Below are 14,232 nucleotides of genomic sequence, written 5' to 3' on the forward strand. Positions count from 1 at the left end.
ACATTGTTATGAACAGCTTTAAAAGACAAACTGCTGCTGCATTATAGTGGATCAGGACAAAGGTCACACCTTTAACAAATAATGAGATAGGGATTTTAGGCTCTCTATGTTCACAAAATGTGTGTTTCATTGGTGTGACACTGGCACACATGGCAGACAGTTCAGGCAGTGACTTGCAGTTATTATTTAAGCACTGTTATAGCTTCGGAGCAGATAATAATGATAATAATAAACTTTTTTTCTCAGAGGTCTGTGAAGGGGTGATGATACAGGATGACAGGTTGTAAAATAAGTTACTTTTCAATTCTTAGGTCAGTGTGAACACTTAAAGAGGTGGTATTATGCTCATTTTCAGGTTCATAATTAGGGGTTGTACCAGAACAGGTTTACATGGTTTAATTTTCAAAAAACACCATATTTTTCTCATACTGCACATTGCTGCAGCACCTCTTTTCACCCTGTGTGTTGTACGCTCCTCTCTTGACCTACAGAGTTACTCGTATAAAATATTTGTTGGGAGTTGCACATGCGCAGTTCCCAGGTAAGGACTACTAGCCAATCAGAAGCAGAGAAGGGCGGGTCGTAAGAAACAAGGTAGTGTGATCCAAATCAAAGCCGCTTCAGACTGTGACCGTAACCTAGCAGATGGTATATGTTACTCCAAGTCCACAACATCATTGTTCCACATCTTACCATAAACCACTACAAAAATCACCATATTTCAACTCAATTTTACATAAAAATTGGCCAAACAATTTGAACGTTTGCTCAGTAGCTTTCACATCAGGTGTAACGTTAGTATTATAGCTATAACTTTAGCTGTGTTAGCCAACGTTTATGACAACTTCGCACTCGAACAGTCTGTGAAGTTATATTGCCGCGTTTATTTTAAATATAATTCACAACCAATAAAGCATACTTACAGGTTGTGATTGTGAATTTCCAGGCCCAAACAGAGTCAGAGTCGCATCGTCTTTTAGGACTAAACGTTGAACTGTTGCCGGTGTTCTGACGATCTATGCTGCCTTGCCGAAAAATGCTACCAAATCGATAGACTCGACTCTGCTCGGCCCTGCTCCATTTTCCACACACAGCTGCAGTGATCCACACAGCTTTCTGTTTTTTAAGTTAAAACGTTTCAACATTCCTCAGAATGTAAAGACAGATAAGCGGTATGAAAACCTTCCAGCTGTGTTTTCCTCTGCCGTTGTTGCTGCAGCGGTCTGTGTGACGGCGGGAGTAGAGGGTTCTGTGAGCGGGCGGCTGGCCGGCCTCACACGCTCCTCCCGCGGGTCGGTGCAGGCTTCCCCTTGCAGCCACTCGCGGAGCTCCTCAACTCATTATTAAATATTCAAGCATATTTTTGTTCCGCCATCACTTCTCGTAAAACTGTCAATATTTGAAATTTACACAGCTGATTTCTCACCTCAAAACTTCTCAGAAGTGGATTTAGTGATGAAATTCTATACGAAAACTGTAAAACTGTCTGTTGCTGGCCTCTGTCTGGCGCACGCAATGATGATGCAGTGAATATTCTCTCTGACCAATCAGCAGTCTGTCATGTTTTCACGCTACATTTTAGTATCCCTCAGCTCGCTTGGAACCTCGACGGAGGTGAGGTGATATGAAAAAAAGTACCTGGAAGCAGGTACAGGTACAACATTTCTACAATGGAAACCCAAACAAAGGCGAGTCGAGCCAAAGGGCCTCCGCTCAGACTAGCTTGGTTTGAGGGCGTGCCTGACCCCGCTAGCCGCTTGGCAAGCTTTATGACGCGTTTTCATTGTGATGTCACAAGTAAAGGAAGTGAAGGGCTGGACTAGAAACCAGCTGTTTTCAGGCAGTTCAGAGCAGAGCTTTCTGTGGGAGATGGGAACTCCCTTTGGGCTGGACTTTGGGCTTTTTCACTTTGCAAACCTGTTACATGCACAAAAAAGAGATATAACTCAATTAAGGAGAGGGAAAAAGACAAAAAGCAGAATACCACCTCTTTAAGGATGCTTTCACACCTATAGTTTATTTCAGTTGGTCCAGACAGAAAAGAAAGAAGACAAGGTTTGTTTTTAGTTCTCGTTCATGTGATGTTCATGGTTTCTTAGAAAGGAACCAAGTTGAGTAAACATGATGTCACATGCGTTGAATGGCTACTCATTTATTGGACAGCTTTGGCAACTGTCATCCAGAATCATCAGCACATTATGGACCCATGACAGAAACTATACCGTACATAATAATGGGGAACTGCTAAAATACATGTAGTAGAACAAGTAGACATAATAACACATCTCTGTATTAACTCCCCTTAACGTATCAGGGAATAATCCCCACGCTGACAATTATGTGTTACCATGGTGACCAAGTGTTCTTGGATAATTACATAGATCGCATACAGATTGCCTTGTTGACAGTGTCCATGATAAGGAAATGGACTAAATAGTAGCTTAGCACCTGAATTCCTTCTAAAGTCGCATTTAAGAGATACTTCAATCTCAGTACTGTCACACAGTTTATCTGCTTTGCTTTCTCCATAAAGAAAATGAACCTGAGTCACATTAGAAGCTTTTCAGGTGGTCCCAGTCCAGTTTTTTGACAGCTTTCAACCAGCCTAAACAAACCCCCCAAAAAAGCAAACTGCACCTAACAGATTAGGTGTGTAACCACCTAAACCAAACCAACTACATGCGTGAACAAAGCCTTACAGTCCATCAGCTTCTCCACGAAGGTTACTACCACAAGCAACATGAATATCCAAGTTGTTACATTACCATATATGGACATGATCTGGCTTGTTGCTAACATAAATAAAGCTCCTGTACATAGATCAAAAATACTGTAGCATTGCATTCCTCTCTATCTAAATGTTAAACTGACTACTGTCAGTTCTCTGAGATGTCACTGCACATGTAGTGCCAGTGAGCCAGGTCATAGAAGTGAGTCTATTAGCATTTTGGGAATGCGCAACTGCATAATTAGTAGTCTGTAAACTGCTTGTCACTAACATGTAAAGGTTTGACCTCTGCACGCTGTCTTTGGAAGCTGCAGAGAGAGGAAGCTCCATTCTTGAAGGCTCAACGTCTTGAAGGGCAGAGGAAGTTGCGGCAGCTTCTACCATTTTGTTGAGGACTTCATAGTCTTCATCTGTAAGAAGTCATACCTTCTCTGGCAGCACTGATTAGCCTTTTTCATGCCAAGAAGTTAGAGTTGACATCCATCAGCATCTGTTTGCAATTCACTGGAGAGAATTAAGCATTTTCTCTTAAAAGGCCTCTGCCTTTTAGGTGTGCTGAATATGCAGTGAGAGAGACAATCTCCTCTCCTCATACTCCTCTTCACCATCAGAAACATTGTGACGATTGGTGACTCTTAATGAGAGTAAGTTAAGCACTTTGAAAAAAGATACACAGCTCTTTCATTCTAATTTTGACATGATGTTTTGAGATATGTGGGAAAAGGCTTACTTACATACTGTGTGAGTGAGAGGGAGAGTGTAGTTTAAGGACATACATCTCAGGCAGAATGTCCGTGCTGGCTGCATCCAAGATGAAGGTTGCTCTACCTCCATCTCTGGGCTCGCGGTCTGCACCAGGTCCACCAGGGATGTGGCCACACTCACATTATTTCAAAAGCTGATTTTTAATTTATTTTATCTTCAACTAATTCTTAACATTGTGTTATAAACCCATCCCATGTTACATTTCAGGAGTGTATTCTGAAATATGTACATTGTTAACATTTTCTTTTTCACATATATTACTGTCCACAGCAGAACTGCATGCTGTATGTCACATTCACAGCCAATATATAATTAGATATAATTGCATAGTCAGTAAAAATACATTCATGTTTTCTATCTCAAACCTAACATTTCTACTGACAACAATATTGAATGTTTGTATATGTGCTATGAAATTGTTATGGAGTGTTCTTGAAATGAATGGATGTAAATCATGGTGTCAGGTAAGTTACAGCTTGTGTTTTACCAGTTCTTTCCCCAAATTGAAATGAGAACTACATAAGAAGTACTCTGGGTTTTTAAAGCAGTGGAGGTTAGGGTTAGGAAAGGTAAGGTTTGGCAAATGGAAATGCAATAGAGCATAAGTGTTATACTAAAGGCTTTTGGTCAAGCAGGGTTTTTAAGCTATTGCTGCTAATTTCAAAAGTATTTTTCTTCTTCGATCCAGGTGGTAACATCACAAAATCCCTTATAGCAAACCTCCCAGTGCTCATGTACAGTGCTCCAGATCATTGAAATGAAGGAATACGTCACCTGTTGCAAGAACTAGAAGCATTTAGAATATTGCTAGCCTTATCCTTAGCTTCTTCGGTCAGTGGAGAGCAGAGGCTTCACCTGGCTCTGAACTGCAACCTTGTTACTCACCACTTTAACACTGACTGTGTTAGAATGACACTGCAGCTGGTAATAAGCAAGTTGGACAGAAGTCCTGGGTCATCTTGAACAAGCCTAATAAATGGTCATTGCCTTTCCTACTTTCTTTACAGGCATGCTATTAAAATATTGCAGCATCAAATTTGGGTTCATTTAGGCAAGGATATGGACAGCAAAGTGTGTGTAGGACCAGTATTCGTGTTTCTAAATCAGATTCCTCTACCACACTGTGGCGCAGACCTGAACTGTGACATTTTGGCCTCCCTCCCCAGGAGCGCTTCAGATTGAGAACAGCGAGGAGTCAGACCAGGGCAAGTACGAGTGTGTGGCAGTCAACAGCGCAGGGACTCGCTACTCTGCTCCAGCTAACCTTTATGTTCGAGGTAAGCTCCCTCTTGACCCTGCACCCACTGTCATTCAGGTTGCTGTTTCCAACAGTAAGGTCCTCTCTTATTACCTCCTCTGCCTCCTGACTGCTAATAGGGAAACTGGTTCTCTGGATTCAACTGCAGTGAACGTCAAACCTGTTGATGCCTGTCCAGCCTCTGCTCTCATTTCTCCGCTTTCCTGCTCTCTCTATCTCCTTTTCTGTCTTGTCTTTCTCTCCTGGGTGGTGATTTATGCATTTTGCTCCAATGCCCTGTTGTTAGTTTGCTTGACCTGCCTAACCTCACAGTGACAAGGGGGATGTTTTGACTCATCAGTGGTGAAAGAGAGGTTGGCTGCAGTTCTGCCTCTTTGTTTTGGCAAGGTGGAGTTCTACGTGTGGGGTCTTTCCACACGTGTCCCATGTGGAAGAAGATGAGCATTCCCTGAAATTCCCCTAAAGCGTCTCAAGTCGTCTGGATGTGCTGCAACAAAAGCCAGCACAGTGAAAGTAGGCCTTGGGGCTTTGCATAAGTAGGCCTTATCAACAAACAACTCAATTACCCATAACCAGTGTCAGGTTCTCAAGGGCAATTTTCAAAGCATGGGAGTGACTCATTACTGCTTAGTTTCCATTGAAATGCTCTTTGATGCAGTTTTTCTTCTTCTACTTCTACTTGCTAAATACAAAATGTTCTTTTATTTAACAGTTTTTTGTAAATCATGCCTATTGGCCCATGTCAAAAATCATATTAGATCACCTTGTCTTAACCCTAAAGCATGTGAACCCCCATACTTAGATAGTCAGCTTTATTTAAAGTATAGGTTTTGATTTTTTTCAGTTATTGGTCGCTATAATCATTCCTTCTGTCCATACTAGCCATGAATGGATACCGTCAAAGAGCAACAACTAATTTTAACTACAGGTAATATACTGCTTCAGCGGTGTGATTCAGTTAAAAGTCAAAAGTCAACATTGACTTATTTTATCTTGCGTAACATATTTTACTAACATCACATAGTTTACTACCATACTTACTTATCAGCCAGAGTGAGGAGTCGGCAGTCAATAAAAGGTTTTTCAAAAATTGTGAATCACTGCAACCACAAGAGGTCCTTAAGAATACAGTCATAAATTTGAGACCAGTAGTGTTGACAGATACACACACTTACCAAATGCATGATCCATTCTGTATTAATGTATATTGTCTGCTATGTAGCAGAAGGGAGTTACAAAACAAAATTTCACTCTATAACTTGTTATATTGTGACAAAAAAACCTACCTACCTATCCCCTCCAGTCTTACGTTATTCTTCCATCCATGAGGGAAATGATTCAGTATGAACCCTGTGTAGTCGTTCTGACAATGAGGCTGACTGACTCTTCCTGGTAAAGAGGCCTATGTGCGTGTGTGTCTAGGAAATACATATGTGCAAGCAGATGTACATTTTTATTTTCTCACCAACAGATGCATTTCTCAATAACAGGTAATGAAGTGCTCACACCTGGGATAAAATTGCCTTTGAGTACAAAAAAAAAGAAGAATACACTTTCCAAGAATCTCTCAATAAATAAAAACAATAAATGAAGACATAGTTTTGAAGATATTTTGTTACTATAAAGTTCCACAGTTGTCTCAAATCTCCACTCCTCCACTAAACCAAACAGAACTGTAGCCAGCCAAGTCAGATTATGAAGTATATCATTTATAATATCTTCTTCTCTTTTCAAGGTTCTGGTCTGTGTTGCTTTAACCCCTAAACCTCTTTAGGTGTGTGGTTTCCATTTTCATCTCACAGTGTGGCAAACACTGCAACACGTGTGTGTCTTCTTTTTTGTTATGTTTGGTATATTCCTCTTCCTTTCCATCGATTTTCCATCCCTGTATTTGATGCCCCAGCCCACAATCCCTCTTCCACTCATATACACAGACTGTATATGTTGCTATTCATCTCTCAAATGCTTATCCTTCTGTATACACAACTGCAACAGTGGTTGCACCTCTTCTATTGTACATGTGAGAGAGTATTTCAAGCTTGTCTCTGTACTGTGAGTGAGAGGATGGTTTTGGTATTGGCACTAAAATTCTTTAAAAAAGGGCGCTTCTAGAAAACTGTGCATGCTATTTAATCACCATACTCAAAACATAAATGTCTGGCTTGATTTTGAATAATGGAGGAATACTCAGAGAAAATTAGAATAAAAGTAGATCAAACATATTTAAAAAGTTTCATTAAAATACAATATTGTCTTGGTTAAAGTAGTTCGATGATTGTAGTCTATATAAATTTAGTCACTGCCTGATCACACATGAACAAGTGCCGGTGTTATCAGTTAGTGGGTAAGTGGGCCAACAGGACAGTGTCCAAGCTTATCAGGTGTTCCTCCTTAGAAAGGAATCTGTTTGTAGTTAGGACTGGGCCCATGGCAAAAGAAGTACACATTTTCAAGGTGAGTGTTTAACTAATCCAATCGGGGGCTATGTTTACGTGCTCATTGATTTCAGGGATCAGAGGCTGAGCTCACCAATGGGCAGAATAAATGTGGGCAGTAACACTGTCTGCTTTGTATGCTTAATGAAGTCTGGATGTCAGCTAACCTCGGCCTCCTCAGTGCGGTCTTAATGCTGGCTCTGAAGGGCTCAAACACTGCAGTAAAGTAATGGGCAGGGAGGTGCGTGTGTGTGTGTATGCGTGTGTAATTGCATGTCTGTGTCTGCTTCTGTGTGTGTATTTGTGTGGGTGCTGACTGGAAACACTGGAACAGTCAGAATTAGATTAGCTTTGATGATCTTACTATGTGTCTTATTCTGCTTATGTAAGACTGTATCCTTCATGGAATTTTGCTTTGGGTGTGTGATGAGTGTGCATTGCATTGTTATGTGCCATATGATGTACATACTGTATGTGTGTGTGTGTGTGTATGTGTGTGTGTGTGTGTGTGTGTGTGTGTGTGTGTGTGCGTTTGTCACTGTGCTGCACAGGCTATTGTCCCTACTGTGATTTTCTCACTCGTTAATGGATAAGCAGATATTTGCCTGTTTTACTCTCTTTGTTTCTCCTTGTCTTCTTCCTCCTACTCCTTATTTCGCCCCTCTTGTTGTTTCTTTTTTCACCTTATCTTAAATCCCTCCATCATCATTGCACTCCGCCATCCAAAAATACAATCCAAATCTCACCACTCAGATCAACGGGAAGGTTGGTTTTTTCACTCTTTACCCTCCTAAAGACAAGGCCTGGCAGACAGGAGCCGTGCCGCGCTGGCATCTCGCTAGGCGCCTCAGGCCCGTCCCGGCCACTCTCTCAGGACCCCTAACCCACAGTGCTAGCCCCACTGCTACCCCAAATGCATCCCCCACCCCCACCCTGCTGCTACAGTATATGTTGCCTTGTGCCACATGACAATTTTGTGAAGTGAGCATGAGAATCACAAATACATTTCCCCACCAGGAAAGGCTTACGTGGAGGATGTGAAATGGCAGTGTAGGAAGTAGTAACTTTGTGAAGTGAAATTTCTTCTTTTTTTTTTGTTTTCAAAATAAAGAGTGACCAAACCCCAAACGTTTCCAAGTAAGGGATGTCATTTCAGGTGTTCAAGGTTCTTGTGTAATTCCTCTTCATTTTCTACACAGGCAATAGGCCTTTCTCAATACAAGCTACAACAAGTTTAAAATGGATGATCCTGGGAGTTTGAACTTGTCAAGTGGAACAAATAAGAGTAGACAATTAATGTTTCATTTATTAATGAACAAAAACAGCATTATTTCTGATATAACCAGGAGCTAAACATCCACACAGGCACAACAGGGTAGTAGAACATTAAATGCTCTATAAGAGTATGAACTTTGCCCTCAGACAAACAAATGTAGAAGTGACAAATTTTAGATTTCAACTGAGAGACCAAAGGTAATCTTCCAAAAGGAATTATATATTATGATTAAAACTCTATGGAGACATGTGTCACCAGAAAATTACCAAAGGGCTACTGAGATTAGACTGTTCTCACTGGAATGACCACAGATGCTGATTAGCTGGTCCTCACATCCACAAAAGCATTGCAAATTTTCAAGTAGACATTATTTTTGTCAAATCCATCAAATATTTCAAATCTAACTGTTTAATTCATCACTTGAAAAAATGTCGCTAGTTGATGCAAAATGCATGGAGGGATGCTTGAATACCCCAAGTCAATTCCCAAAGTATCCCAGATAAAATATGCAAAACAGCAGCAACAGGATTTGGACTGTTCTTGGATACATATACAGTATGTGTTATATACGTTCAAAAGTTTGGGGTCACATAGAAAATTCCTTGTTTTCAAAAGAAAAGCACAGTTTTTGTCCAATAAAATCACATCAGATTGATCAGAAAGACAGTGTAGACTTCGTTAATGTTGAAAATGACTATTGTTGCTGCAAACAACTGATTAGTAATGGAATATATATCTATCAATCTACCATGATTGCAAAAGGGTTTTCTAAAGATCAATTGGCATTTTAAAATGGTAAACTTGGATTAGCAAACACAACTTGCCATTGGATCACAAGGCTGATGGTTGTTGATAATGGGCCTCTATGCGCCTCTGTAGAGTCGTTAACAACATTAACAATATCTATACTGTAGTTCTGATCAAACATTTTATTGGACAAAAAATGTGCTTAGTGGAAAAATATCAAAACACTATTTATTAACATTATATTGCATTACATTTACTCATTTTATCAAAAGCGACTTACATTTGAGGAACAGCATACAAGCGTCAACAGATCATCATTCCAGAACAAGATCTACAACTGACAATAAATACTAAGGGCAGCAATAAATACTTAAGTTAATAGCACGTATGGCATCAATGGTATAAATAAGGTGCACAAGCGAACAACTATGAAAACAACCACCAAACAACAAGCTTCTGCTTCACCAAAATGAACATCAGTGTCACACTGGGTTAAATTAAATTTATTTTTGTAGCTTTTCTGTCAGAATTTGCCATCTTTATCTTCATGCAGTCAATACGTATTAATATTAATGAGGGGCATTTTACTGACCATTTATAGGCAACTATAGGCGTTTCAAGGGTCGAACAAGGAGCTCGCTCACATACACCACATTTCAAGTTGATTGTGATTTATAAAAGGAAATTGGCGTAGGACGTGCGTGCGCACTATATTATAAATTAGAATATTTTTGCGTGTCGCACTTCCTGTGTTTTGTACGTACGCAACCTTTAGTAGTCTTTTCTACTTACAGTTTTATAAAAGAAACCCTGAACACAGATTAAGAAAGGCCTAATGTTAGCTCTCCGGCTATTCCTGCACTTCCGTGACTGGGCATGGAACTCTCCTGGTTGAATCATAAGTACAAGATAAACGTTAATTAGTTTAAAACTTTTCAGTTTCTGGGTAAATTTTGGATGAATTCTATATTCTAAACAATGTGTGGCATTTTGTTCCCAACTGGGACAATGAAACGTTCAGACCAAGGTTATTATAGTTTTTATTTTTATTTCATTTTGACGTTTTGTCTTCAAGTTCAGTTTTGTTTTAATTAGTTTTTAACAACAGTTTGCTGGTTTAGTTTAGTTTAAATTTTTTGAAAATGCTTAGTTTTGGTTTAGTTTTTATTAGTTTTAGTGTTAGTTTTAGTCTTTGTCGCTGCAGGATACCAAGCTCAGTTCAGTTTAGTTCAGTCCAGTTTAGTTTTTTCACCAAACATTAAAATACAAGTACAATCATTAGAAATAATACAGATTTGTGAAAAGGGACACCTTTTTTAAGCTATCTGAAGCTTGTACACAGGGGCCCAAACACTAAGCAAATATTTGAAGTACTAACACATTGTCTAAATAAATATTACAAATAAATGAAGCACATGCAATCTACAGTATAATTTCTAACCTACATACAGAAAACCCTAAGAGTTAAAGCACCCTAATCCTACTGCCCAGTGGTCCCAAGAAATTCATTACATCAGTCTCTAGCTCTATCATTCTTGGTTAAATAGGTGAAATACAATAAATTGAGGTGATATACAATTGATGGACAGCTAAGAAATTGGAAGATAGTGGAGGCCCCCCTTGGAGCCACAAACAACAGGTCCCTAGCACTAGTAATAATAAAATCTAAACTTTTATTAATCAAAAATTAGGTATTAAAACAATGTGAAGCACAAAGAGACAGGTTGGCTGAGATATCAATGAGCCCATAAAACACACTAGCTGACATGCAGTAAACAACGGCTTTTCACTGAGTGAAGTGCAGTACACCACACAGTATGTCAGCTAGAATGAACTTTGGGCACAGAGTGTGCTGAACCCAGCGAAAATCGTGTTGTGTCTGAAAGTGCCTTTAGAGCCCTCTGCCATGCCAAACTAAAAAACATTTTATTGCTTCTTAGAAACAAAGATCAAATAATTAAACTGATTTCCATAACATACATTTATAGCATCACTAAATAATCCTCAGGACTACCTGTGTTTCTATGTTGAAGAACCTTCATTGTTGTATCGAGGACTGATTTAGCCTGCTTCCTTTAAGTCGTCCACTTGATTTGATCAGCAGTTTCCCTAGTGGGAGAAACAATTGCACAATAAGAGCGTTGTAGGTTTTTAAAAAGGTTACATCCCTGAAAATTTTCACCATTACATGTACAGTCATGCATAGATTGCTTAGGGATGGTTACTCTTTAATAAAACTTTAGCCTAATTTGGAAGAAAGCTTTATTACTTGCCCAAACAAAACAGAGATTATAATGAAGTGTCCAATTTGTACTGTTGTCACACACCTCACACTTGGTGAATGAACATAGATTACATAATTTGTGCTCGCAACCTAATCTGAGTTTGTGCTCACTTCACAAAATTTTGCAACTGTGTCAGTCCCATGAGGTCCCCTCCAGCATGCTGATCATGTTTTTATTGTTATGGCAAATTCAAAGGCATGCCTCGTCCCAGCTGTCATCTGCTGTCTGACCATTACATCAGCTCACACTGCTTTTACCATGCTGTCCTCTTATCTGTGTCTGCTAGAAAACTAGACTCTCCAAGAGAGCAAAATAGCCTATAGACAAAATAGACATGTTTACAGCTTTTTCTAAGACTCGTACTGCTGAATCATTAACAGGAGAACACGTAGGAGCTTAGAAATTGAGGGGGAGTGAAATACTACTGGTGAGAATTGCAGCCCTAGCTGAAGTGTTACTGTTTGATATGTTGCAGACTTGTGGTGCAGCTTGTTGGTTGTCTTTTATGCTACAGAAACAGTGTTTTTTTTCTTGTTTCTTTGTGGCTTTATGTCTGAGGTCAGAGAATACATAGAGAGATGCTGCACGAAGGTCAAAGCACTAAGGTGCTTTGAATCTAAGACTAGGTGCATTTAAAATCACATTTCCTCATAATTTTCATTTTGACTGATGCTTTGGCCAGCACTGGATGTTACATACAACAAACCTGTAAATCAGCACAGATCCCACTTCTGCTTTCCATGTTGAGTTGCTAAGCAAAAGGCACCTTGTGCTTTGCTGTGCTCCAAGCGCCTCATCGCTTTGTAAGACACAAAGATAATTAATTCATTTCAAATTTATTTATTTTAACATATTGACAACTTTTCAAGAAGTGTAAGAGCTGAAATAGAAAAAACAACAAATTAGGTGATACATTTGTATGATGGCAAACCAGCAATTACAATTATTGATTTAGGTTTCATTTTTGGATGAAACTGTGTAGATTATCAGGTGATTCATTCATTTAAATTATCTAAGTTCAACTGTAAGGCAACTTACGTAGCCTAGAGTGAAGTTGCATTATCTTGCTCCATTTGCCCAAATGTTTACTCATTTAACTGACGCTTTTGTCCAAAGCGACTTACAATTGCTATATATGTCAGAGGTTGCATGCTTCTGGAGCAACTAGGGGTTAAGTTTCTTGCTCAGGGACACATTGGTGGAAGTGGCCATCGCCACCCCACTCACCACATCAGAGAAAGTCATTCTGGTTGTTACAAAACTGAAATGCTCATTCAAGTTGGACTTGAATAGGGAGTGAATAAGGAAGGTTATTGAAATGGTCATGGGTTCTGAAGTAGTTTGTTTTGTCAACATAAAGTAACATCATACATTCTAAATGCCATAGAGAGGAATTTAACATATTTTTGTAGACACATGCATACTTAAAGCATTAGGTCGGCCAACAATGTTTTGGAGGATGACTCAAGTTCTGAGCTGTGGGCTGTGTGGTTTTTCCCAGCACAGTGGAATGTGGCATGTGCATTTGGGGATTTTTAAAGGCAAACTATTTTACAACTCAAAGTCTTACAATCACACTAAACTGAACTCCTGGTAAAAGAAGGGTGCACTGTCCTTTCAAGTTACATTTTTGACATTACACCAAATCTTTTTTTTAAAGGAAATTTTAATGTACAGTTCCAAGTTGGAAGTACTGACTTGTTACTATGGAATTAAAGAAAAATGATTAGATTCACATTAGGCTTGAAGCTGGGATGTCATCAGCCCAGCTGAAGACAAAATCAGTTTCTGCTTGACATGTCATTCACAACATTTTTCAATTAATTAATGTGCTTAATTCCTGTCTATGAATCCTGCGGTAAGCATGATGCTACCTCTTCACCTGCGCTGCTGCATGACTTCCCTGGCAGTGCATACAGATGTTTGCTTCCCCGCCCATCTTAGGTTCTCCTACCTTCCCCAGCATTTTCTTTATTAGGACCCAAATCTTACTCCCCCCCCCCCCCCCCCCCCCCCCCCCGGTCTCCTTTCTCAGGCATGCCAATAAAGATTTGAATTTTTCTGCATTCTAACTATCAGCTGCTCCATATGTACATATGTTACAAATGTCATCATGACAACTGAGTGACAAATTCAGTCTAACCTGGCATCAGCACCTCAGTTGTCCATCCATCTGGCCACTGTCCAGACAGTAGCACTAATAATATCACTTTTAACTTCTGACTCAATAACCTTTTGTCATCACATCGTGACCATCTTCCATTCGCATCGGGTAACTTCATGGCTTCTAGTTGACTAATGTAAGAACATGTTGATTCCCTCAGTGCTGGCCAGCACCTTGACACCATCCAGCATCAGAACATAGAACTGTTTCTAATTATCAACAAGCAAGCATATCAGTGTTACCTGACTTGAATCGAACTGAAGGTCTCATATTCACCTAGCATGTGCACATCAATCAATTATATATATAAAAATTTGATGTCAGTGCCTAAAAGTCTATCAAAGGCCACAGTGGGACAATATTTTTTAAATACATTTGGGTTAACCGCCCCAAAACCTTGCACTGCAGTTACCAATCAGCATAAGTCTCAGGGCTTTGTGATTCCCCAGTGGGAGCTGGATGATGAGTCTATAGGGAGAAGGATGTCAAGTCGAGTCAATTTTACTTATATAGCCCAATATTACAAGTTACTAATTTGCATGAGCTACATCCTTCTCCCTCTGAGATTTGCCAC

General features: G+C 39.6%; 1 protein-coding gene across 9 annotated transcripts in view; it reads left to right on the forward strand.

Annotated features, from left to right (window-relative positions):
* Positions 1-14,232, forward strand: part of ptprfa (protein tyrosine phosphatase receptor type Fa) — a 292,974-nt gene that overhangs the window by 100,652 nt on the left and 178,090 nt on the right. For 5 of the 9 annotated variants that reach the window (XM_038716870.1, XM_038716875.1, XM_038716873.1 and 2 more), the window contains one exon: positions 4,660-4,770. In XM_038716870.1, the coding sequence (XP_038572798.1) occupies positions 4,660-4,770 (111 nt within the window). Of the gene's footprint in view, positions 1-4,659; positions 4,771-7,939; positions 7,952-14,232 lie in introns of all 9 variants that reach the window. The other 4 variants (XM_038716868.1, XM_038716869.1, XM_038716871.1 and 1 more) reach the window with 1 other exon arrangement.

Source organism: Micropterus salmoides, unplaced genomic scaffold (assembly GCF_014851395.1).
Source record: "Micropterus salmoides isolate LMB-PRFRI ecotype aquatic unplaced genomic scaffold, ASM1485139v1 Ms_hic_scaffold_13, whole genome shotgun sequence".
Taxonomy (NCBI): domain Eukaryota; kingdom Metazoa; phylum Chordata; class Actinopteri; order Centrarchiformes; family Centrarchidae; genus Micropterus; species Micropterus salmoides.